The sequence below is a fragment of the Danio rerio genome, chromosome 4, assembly GCF_052040795.2.
Source record: "Danio rerio strain M-AB ecotype USA chromosome 4, GRCz13ab, whole genome shotgun sequence".
In the NCBI taxonomy this organism is placed as follows: Eukaryota; Metazoa; Chordata; class Actinopteri; order Cypriniformes; family Danionidae; genus Danio; species Danio rerio.
Genome location: NC_141024.2, coordinates 2265758 through 2276073, shown reverse-complemented (window position 1 = coordinate 2276073; position 10316 = coordinate 2265758). Strand labels below are relative to the sequence as shown.

General features: G+C 34.3%; 2 protein-coding genes across 4 annotated transcripts in view; one reads left to right on the top strand and one right to left on the bottom strand.

Annotated features, from left to right (window-relative positions):
- The window catches only part of LOC108179169 (sialic acid-binding Ig-like lectin 10), a 59025-nt gene that overhangs the window by 23296 nt on the left and 25413 nt on the right, over positions 1 to 10316 (top strand). The window lies entirely within an intron of this gene.
- Positions 2540 to 6241, bottom strand: LOC148679892 (sialic acid-binding Ig-like lectin 14). 2 transcript variants are annotated; one of them, XM_088649931.1, is made up of 7 exons: positions 6136 to 6241; positions 5664 to 5727; positions 5127 to 5498; positions 4438 to 4734; positions 4065 to 4358; positions 3448 to 3747; positions 2540 to 3347 (listed from the first exon to the last, which is right to left on the bottom strand). In XM_088649931.1, exons 2-7 carry the CDS (start codon positions 5710 to 5712, stop codon positions 3298 to 3300), a joined length of 1362 nt encoding a protein of 453 aa, XP_088506057.1. In that variant the 5' UTR covers positions 5713 to 5727; positions 6136 to 6241; the 3' UTR covers positions 2540 to 3297. The 2 variants fall into 2 exon arrangements, with proteins under 2 accessions (XP_088506057.1, XP_088506058.1); XM_088649932.1 differs by lacking the exon at positions 4065 to 4358.

Below are 10316 nucleotides of genomic sequence, written 5' to 3'. Positions count from 1 at the left end.
AAGTACAATGTTTCACAGTGCAACTCAAAAGCAGAAATAAAATTAAAAAAACATGAATCAGAAGTTACTGAAAACTTAATTTACAGATATTTTTACAGTGAGGATTAAATGTTTTACCGTGTTGTGTGTAAATGACTTACCACAGATGTTAAAGTGTGTTGAAGATGAGAGAAATGAGAGCTGGAGCTTTACTGTCTCTCTTTTACACTAATAGATGGAGGTGTGAAATTTTATTTTTACCACAGTTTTTTCTACCACTTTCTAAAAAGCAATCGCCTGCCCTCCAGATCTAGATTACTTCCAAGACAAAAAGGGGTTTGGGGGGGAAAGCAAAAAAAGTAAATGTGTTTATGCGATACAGTTTATGCAGTTTAATAATACTGGAAGACAGTTTGACTGAGTTGTCCACAGCATTATCTGTTGTGAAACTGTGCAGTGCATGCAATATGCTGTCATGTTATGAAAATATTTCGAATAAGTCTCCTTGTGCCTTCTAGTGGAGCAGAAGGAAACTGCACTACATTATAACAATGTGTAAGTGTAAAGTAACCACCAGAGGACACCAAAGTATGCCTACTGTGATTAAAAGCTATGTAACATTTTTAAAATAGTAATATTATTAAATAGCTTATACTTTTATTATCCATATTAATGGATTTATTTCATATTGCAATGCAATATTTTAACTGTATTTACCGAAACGTTTCCTCTCTCATTTGCTACACTTGAGTTCGAATTACTACTTGGTATAAAAGAGGATCTTATTAAATTATTAATAATATTATCACAATTTGACAGTATTTCTTTCATTTAGAATATATGTGAATTATTTCAACACAAAGTCCTTTATTAGGCAACACTGGAGACCATCCTATAGACCCATTAGATGGCATTTTTTAAAATCATATTTTAAAAATCTCCACAAAACCCTGAAGAAATCAAATTATGCAAGACATGATAACAAAAGTTTATAGAGCTCAAATGCTGCACACAGAATAATGGCAGGACGTATCTTGTAAATGAGCAAAGACTTGTGTTGATGATGAGAGAAATCAGAGAGTAAATGTTGCGATTTTATAATGACAAGGCACATCTTTTTAGCCTCAAATGTCAATCAGATTGAACGACCACTCTAATCAACAATAAACAAATTAAATATAAAGCAAAATAAATAAAACAAAATTAAAAAGTGGTCGTTTATTCTGATAGACATTTGAAGCTGATAAGATGTGCTACCGCTGTTTTTATAAAATGAAACACGACAGATTGAGCTACTAGTAGCATATTCAGAGGAGGCAGCACAGATCAACAGAGCACCAGCACAATCATCAGAAGCCTGAATGAGTGAACCAATAGGCCTGAATGTGCTTTAGATTAGTGAAAGGTCCACTGGGGATTACCTGGTGGATAGCCCTCACTGTAATCCTCTGATTTCCCAGGGTGAGAGGGGTCTAAATGCAGACAAGGTGGAGGTGCAAGCTGAGCTGCATGCAATGTCTTTAATGCGCACACCTAACCCCACACCTCACAGTGATGTCACCAGCACCACTGAGGGCATTGTGTCTGACATTGCAAGTCTGAGATATGCAGTCTGCATCCAGATACTATTGCAGCTGGACAGACTCACGCAATGCCACCTTGAACCGCAATCTAAGTACACCGACAGACATGCCTATTCACTATGGGCATGAGCTGATTACAAGCATCGAGTTTACATTTATATTTTACAGTCTGTGGTTTACATGCTGGACCCCCATACATGAAACACAGTGTCAATGAATGCTATCTGGTGACTGGAAACCACTGCATTTAGAAATGCACAGTCGGTACAACGTCTTTAATAAGATGCATTTGCCAACCGTGTTGCTCTCTTAGAGAAAGCTGCTTTCCTTGTAGAAACCGCTGTATTAGAGGATTGCTCTTTAAGATGTCAGTGAAGTGCCCAGTGACCGGAGAGAAGACCACCGAGGAATAAGCTGTCAAACACCCTGGCATACAGGAATCCTGGACCTCTGGAAGTGTCAGAAGTCCAGTAGCAGTTGTGATCTCTTCAGAGATGTGAAAGCTCTGGAGCAAAAAATCTGACTTGTTCCCCATCAGGTGACCTGTGAGGAGATGCACTTGCCCATTTATAGGCATTCATTGGCCTTTTCTTACTCTTCAGAGTGATCAATTATCTGGCCATTCCCCAAAATGTCAATCTGATATAACTTGAGTTCCTGACTTAAAGGGGAACTCAAGCTCTATCATATTTTCACAGTACCGAGGCAGAGGTGTGTGTTAAAATATTACCACAGTTTTTAACCACATGCACTTTTAGCTGTGCAACAACAAAGACCTGAAAAGGAAGTGTGAACCTGAAGTATGTGTTCAGTATTAATGTTGATGTAAAAATAGTTCAATGCTTTGAAGACATGTATTAGAATCAGTGTTTAAAACACACAAAACAACAATTGCTGTGACCATATAGAGTCAGCAATGTGAGCTGCTATCTCTAGGTAAATATGAAGCAGACCAACAGTAAAATGACTCAAATAACTCAACGCCAGTTAGATTTATTAGACTGTTTATAGTTTGATGAATCATGTGATGAATTAATGCAGTTTTACATTGCGATACATTCTGACATGGTGAATTAAACTCTGAAACTTTAGGTTTTTAGTAAGTATACCTCTACTTCTAACACATACTTTTACTATCATTCATTCATTCATTTTCTTGTCGGCTTAGTCCCTTTATTAATCTAGGGTCGCCACAGCGAAGTGAACCGCCAACTTATTCAGCAAGTTTTTACACAGCGGATGGCCTTCCAGCCTCAACCCATCTTTGGGAAACATCCAAACACATATTCATACACACACACATACACTATGAACAATTTAGTCTACCCAATTCACCTGTACCACATGTGTTTGGACTGTGGGGGAAACTGGAGGAAACCCATGCGAAGGCAGGGAGAACATGCAAACTCCACACAGAAACACCAAATGCGCCACTGCTTCGCCCCATACTTTTACTAGTTTACAGAAAATACAGAAATCTTGACAGACAAATACAAGCATCAGATTAAGATTATTAGTCCGCTCGAGTTAAAACTGTGTTATCCAGATTGATTGACGGAGTTCAAATGCAGAAATCGTCAGATCTTCAGAAATTAAGCATATTAACAGTGTTATTACAGACACTCAGCATAAACAACAGAAAGTGAACAGATAAACATTGATCATGTTTGTAAGCAATGACATATTTAATTCTTTGTTTTCTCATGCCAGAAGCTGCGATGCTCGACTTTAAGTGTTAATCGTCAGCAGGGAGAAGACAGAAATTAGTCCGTCTGCTGATGAGGGCTAGGGGGGATTGAAAACAGATTAAGCTATTAGAACTTGTAAATAAAAGGTGTAAATGCTGTCTGTAAGGTTTAAGTTAGAAAGCACAGTTAATACTCACACTGGACGTCCAGCAGCACTGATGTGTTCTGAGTCCCGTGTTGGTTTTCAGCTGTACAGTAGTATCGTCCACTGTGGGCCAAATAGACATTGCTGATGGTCAGGTTTGTTTCATTCAGATTGGTGTTGTTGATGGTCAGGTTTAGTCCGGTCTGCAGTAGTTTCTGGTCTTCTTTAGTGTGTCTGTACCAGCTGTATTTGACTGCTGGGTTAGCTTCACTGCTGCAGCTCAGAGTCACTGAATGACCCTCCACAATCACACCAGCTGGACTCACATGAGCAGAGACACTTTTAGGAGCATCTGATGGAGGAGAAGTGAATTTATGCCATTAAAATTTGTAATGCTTTTACCATTTTGCAAATTAGTAACAGTAAAGTCATTAAACATGCAACAGTCAGCATTATTGTCTGGGTTTGACATGCTCTTAGACTAAGATTTTCTTTTAATTGTCTAGAGACAAAACAGCATATGTGGAAATGAACAAAATTCTGTTCAGCAGATTAACAAATATTCAATTTAAATATTCAGTAGATCAACAATCACTCTAATAATGCTCTAAATCTTCAATGCATTACTATTTAAAATAGAGTAAATCAGTAAAGACTCTTAATACTCACACTGGACGTCCAGCAGCACTGATGTGTTCTGAGTCCCATGTTGGTTTTTAGCTCTGCAGTAGTATCGTCCACTGTGTGATGGGTTGATGTCGCTGATGGTAAGGTTGGAGTAGCTCAAGGTCAGGTTTGTCTCAGTCAGGTTTGGTCTAGTCTGCAGTGGTTTCAGGTCTCCTTCAGTGTGTCTGTACCAGCTGTATTTGACTGCTGGGTTTGCTTCACTGCTGCAGCTCAGAGTCACTGAATGACCCTCCACTGCTGCACCGTATATATGAACAGATGTGTTTTTTGGAGCGTCTGATGGAAGAGAACAGTTATTATAACATTGACAGCATTATTTATAGATCATCTGTGACTGAAGTAACTCCTGTCTTACACTGAACATGTAGCTGTCGGGTGCTGTGTGTTGTGATCTGCTGCTGTGTTGCAGTGCAGGTGAATTCAGCTCTGTGATGATGCTGAGTTACAGTGAACGTCAGATCGGAGTAGAGATGCGTGTCATTTTGCTGGGGCTGTTCTGTGATGTTCAGGTGTTGAAGAGTTGAGCTCCATGTGAGAGATGGTGGATGAAATGGACAAAAGATCTTAATAGAGCAGCTCAGAGTCACTGATTTTCCCTCCATCACCTCCTGCTGATCCTGAAACAGAAGCACTGTGGGATTGGGTGGAGACGCTGAAACACACACACAGATGTGGAGCATTTTACAACATAGCACAGACCATCATATCACATCATTTCATTAATGTCCAGTCACACTCTTCACCTTATTTTATAATACATCAATATTTTCTTTTCTTTGAATATGCAAGACATATGATTCACTATGGGTCAGTATAGACAAAGCCTATCGAATACACAAGACATGTCTGAAACAGGATTAGGCACCTCTGGTATAAACAAATTAATGACTAATAAAGTACTTTTAACATTATAACTATTTGCACTACTGAAAATAATATAATAATATAATATAAAACAGTATTGCAGGCTTTTTACTCAAGATGAAATACTGAAATACTGAAAAAAATAAGGTGGACAGAAGCAGTATGAACAATGACACTCACCTCTGACCACAATTTCAACTTGGGGGAAATTAGGGTTTCTGTAGCTCCATTTCAGTCTACCGCTGCCTTCTAGTCTGAAGTAATATGAGCCACTGTCTGTGAGTTTGAGATTATCGAAGCGAGTGCTGCAGTTTTTCTCTGTAAGTTTGTCAAATATTTCTCCTGTTAAGAGTCCACTGTTGGGGCTGCTGGAGTCAAACACTACATGATCAGCTTTTGATATTCCTTCTTTACACCATAATCTCTTTGCAGAGTCAGTGAGGTGAGCATTAAATGTTTGATTAATATTGAATGTGCAGGGTATATAAACACAGGATCCTTCTAGAGCTTCTACTCTCTCCGGCAGACTGATGTTGAAGACACATAAAACACCTGAAACAAACACAAACACTAAAGTAACTCATCAAACACAGTGAACATGCTGAATAAATCTCACTCACAAGCATTTCCTATTTCAGACTTCAGATGAAGCTGCTTGTGCTTTAAGTTAGTCAGTAGTTAATAAGAGTAATCAATAATAGTTAACATGAGCGAGACCTTGTATCAGACATCCAGCGAGGAGGAACGTCACAGATATTTCCATCATTTACACTCACTTCACCTTACAGGAGAAAACACAAACACAAATAAACACACATGAAGAAATGTGTGACAATATTGTGTAAGCATTATTATTTTCTTTAGCTTTTTTGCTGTAAACTCATATAAAGTGCAAAACCTGTTACATGAGGAATTATTAACATAATAAGAATTTACAACACAATCCCAAACAACACATCACTTCATACTTATTAAAAATGTCTGCCAAATAAATAAAAACTACATAAATGTCACGTTTTCAACCTTTTAACATCAAATGTTGATAAAGAAAAGTTAAGGACCCCACAATGCAATTCAGTACCGGAAATAAAATAAAAAAAGATAAAAAATTGAATAACAAAATATGTAAAACTGTTTTGAAAACAATTGAGGAATAAATGTTTTACCGTGTTGTGTGTATTTGACTTACCGCAGTCGTGTGTTGAAGATGAGAGAAATGAGAGCTGGAGCTTTACTGTCTCTCTTTTACACTGATAGAGGGAGGCGCGACTGACAATTACTTTTTACTACAGTTTTTTTTCCACTACTTCCTCCTTTAATCATTTCAGAAATAACAATGGCCTGCCCTCCACATCTACATTACTGACAAGACAAAAAGGGGTTTACATTGTATATAACAGAGCTTTAGTTACATAGCTTTGTTGTTGTTGTTTATGCGAATGTGTCCTGTTTACACCCCTCTAAAATGTCATTCAGTGCAACTATAGTTTATATACAAAAAGGTACAATTGAAACGAAAAACTAATTGAATTTTGAGTGCAGCTTTCAAATATTTTCTAATTTTCAAATCTATACACTGTCCATGAAACTGCTAAGTGTTAGCATATTATCTGAAATCATTCAAAATTAAATTTAGTTTAGTTTAATTACTTTGTCATTCATTTTCCTTAGGTTTAGTCCCTTTATTAATCAAGGGTCGCCACAGCAGAATGAACCGCCAACTTATCCAGCATGTTTTATGAAGCGGATGCCCTTGCTGCGAACTTTTGGCTGAGGCAACAGTGCTAACCACTGAGCCACCATGTCAGTCACTTATTCTGTTATATTTAATAATTACAGGTCAAAACGAGTGTGTTGTTTCACTCTTTCAAATATAAATGCTTCTCCTACTGAGGGTGGAACATAATTATTATCACAAAAAAGTATTTTAAAAATTAAAGTTTACAATATTAAAGTTTAAAGTTAAGCCAATTTTGCTAGACGGCTAAAAAGATTTAGTTTGCTCAGGTAAAAAAGGTAATTAAAAAACAAAGAAGACATTTTGAAAGCATCCATATCTTAGAATAATTGTTTCTTGATTATTTTGGTTCTTAAATTTATTGTGCTATGTCATTATATTTAATAAAAATGTTATATAAATTATTTAATCTGGACCAGAATACAGAGTTTGGCATTAGAGGCATTGAAACTGCTTATTATTATTATCATCTATATCACAGGTGTCAAACTCAGTTCCTGGAGGGCTGCAGCTCTGCACAGTTTAGTTCCAACCCTAATTAAACACACCTGATTGTACTAATTGAGTGCTTTAGTCTTCTGTGATATACCTGCAGATAGGAGTGTTGAAGCAGGACTGCAGGGCTGCGGCCCTCCAGAAATTGAGTTTGACACCCCTGATCTATACTGAATGTGTTTTTATTTAATTCCTTCCATGATCTTGCACAGTAAATGTTTATATGGAAAAAACAGATCACATTTTCATATGTCATATTTAATACAATTCAACTGGAAAGACATGTTTTCTTCACCCCCAGCCTCTGAATACTCAAACATCTGCCCTATAATTTATATTAGCACTGTTTCCCACATTTGATTGAGATTAATTTCATGTAAAAATAGCAGAAACATGCTAAAAATAATATTTAAAGTGACTAAGTTGTGTTTAAAGTGACAATTACAGTTGAAGTCAGAATTATTAGCCCCCTATTGATTTTTTTTTCTTGTTCTTTTTTAAATATTTCCCAAATGATGTTTAACAGAGCAAGGAAATTTTCACAATATGTCTAATAATATTTTTTCTTCTGGAGAAATCGTCATACAATGACTTGCTTAATTACCCTAACCTGCCTAGTTAACCTAGTTATGCTTTTAAATTTCACTTTAAGCTGTTTAGAAGTGTCTTGAAGAATATCTAGTCAAATATTATTTACTGTCATCATGGCAAAGATAAAATAAATCAGTTATTAGAGATGAGTTATTAAAACTATTATGTTTAGAAATGTGCTGAAAAAATCTGCTCTCCGTTAAACAGAAATTGGGGAAAAATAAACAGGGGGGTGAATAATTCAGGAGGGCTAATAATTCTGCCTTCAACTGTATGTTGCTACTGAAGAACTGCATTTATATGCTGCAATCAATATTCAAAATAATTAATACTAACTTTTGTCAGTTCCCACATTTCATTTAATTAAATATGTTGTATTTTGCTGTAACAAGTATTCTGAATACTGCTTTAACATTATTCCTGATATTAGCAATATAGTATATTGACATGAAGGATTTCTCTGATGTTTATTCAAAATCATCTTTTATTTTGCTTTTGTTTTTATCACAAGTATAATCTTACAGTGCACACAAAAACAATCAAACTGAGAAAAAAGAGACAAACAGAAATATAAACAGAAATAAGTACAAATATACAGAACATTAAGAAAAACAGTATATTTACATGAAATTCTGTTGTCACAGTGGAAGATTTTAATGGTTTGACATTTATACAATAAATTAATAAATTATACATTTATTTCTTTTATTTTTTTAGTGACTGTTTTTTACAGAAACACTGGACTGTGCTTTCAATTGCATTAAAATAAATATGCTTTGAATAAGAGACATATACAGAATCAAATATTTACAGTTTACACAAAAAAAGAAAACCTATTTTGAGCAAAACTTTAAAACCACCATATTACAAATGTGCTGGTGAAAAGATTAAGCTTGAAAATAAACAAAAATAATTGTTTGAATATGAAACCAAGGGCCATTCATATATATATATATGTGTATTATAACTTTTAAAAAATGTAATAAAAATAAATGTTTTCAATGCAGAATAAAGACAAGAATGCACGTTTTAGCGCTTTTTTTTCTTTTTCTTCAAAAATGTTTGTATGTGAAAATGCATGGGCGTCAACACTCACAGAAAATGTGCAAACAAACAACACTGAAATATGTTTTTCCACTTCTGATCTGGTGAGAAAATATTAATACTCACAGCATAAAAACTGATATTTTCTGTATGTTTTGTAGTTGCTTTCTGCTTAATCATCAAACAAAGACAAATATTTACACAGTTAATAAAAAATAACTTATGTGCATATCTACAGTATATACAGTTGAGGGCAAAATTATTCGCCCTCCTGTGCAATATTTAATCTTTTCCAAATATATCTCAAGTGATAATTAATGGAGCAACGACATTTTCACAGTATTTCATATAATATTTTTTCTTCTGGAGAAAGTCTTTGTTTTATTTCAGCTAGAATAAAAAAATGTTCAGGTCAATATCATTCGCCCCCTTAAGCAATATTAGTTTTGGATTGTCTCCAGACCAAACCACTGTTATATAATGACTTGCCTAATTACCCTAACTTTACCCTCATTACCCTAGTGAAGCCTTTAAATGGCACTTTAAGCTGAATACTAGTGCCTTAAAGAATATCTAGTCAAATATTATGTACTGTCATCATGACAAAGAGAAAACAAATCAGTTATTAGAGATGAGTAATTAAAACTATTGTGTTAAATCGGGGGAAATCATAAAATAAGGGCTACTTATTTATTTATAAGGGCTAATACTGACTTTAACTGGATGTATGTAATTTTATTTTTCTAATATAGACGTGTGAAAATGCATGGGCGTCAACACTCACAGATGATGTGCAAACAAACAACACTGAAATATGTTTTTCCACTTCTGATCTGGTGAGAAAATATTAAAACTCTCATAATTTTATTTTGCAGAAAATATTAAGTTATTTTGTAGATAATTTCTCTACACATTAATAAAAAAAAAAAAACTAATTACCTAATAACCTACCTAAAAATAACCTAATAACCTAATTTTAGCTATATATATATATATATATATATATATATATATATATATATATATATATATATATATATATATATATATATATATATATATACAGTTGAAGTTAGAATTATTAGCCCCCAATTAAAAACTGCTTTTATTCTAGCCAAAATAAAACAAATAAGACTTTCAAAAGAAAAAAATATTATCAGACATACTGTGAAAAATTCCTGAATCTGTTCAACATCATTTGGGAAATATTTATAAAAGAAAAAAAAATTAAAAGGGGGGATAATAATTCTGACTTAATACACACACACACACACACACACACACACACACACACACACACACATATATATATATATATATATATATATATATATATATATATATATATATATATATATATATATATATATATATAATTATTTAAACATATACATAAAGTATTTATACATAGACATAATTATATAACCTCCTGTAAATTTTGAATTCTCTTTTGAAATATTTCCCAAATTATGTTCTACGGTGCAAAGATTTTTTTCCTTGAT

Coding starts and splice junctions, on each gene's coding strand:
- LOC148679892 (XM_088649931.1), bottom strand. CDS start 5,712: ATGATGGAAATATCTGTGACGTTCCTCCTCGCTGGATGTCTGATACAA. Junction 4,735..5,126: donor AGTTGAAATTGTGGTCAGAG/GTGAGTGTCATT, acceptor TGTGTGTTTCAG/CGTCTCCACCCAATCCCACA. Junction 4,359..4,437: donor CCGACAGCTACATGTTCAGT/GTAAGACAGGAG, acceptor CTCTTCCATCAG/ACGCTCCAAAAAACACATCT.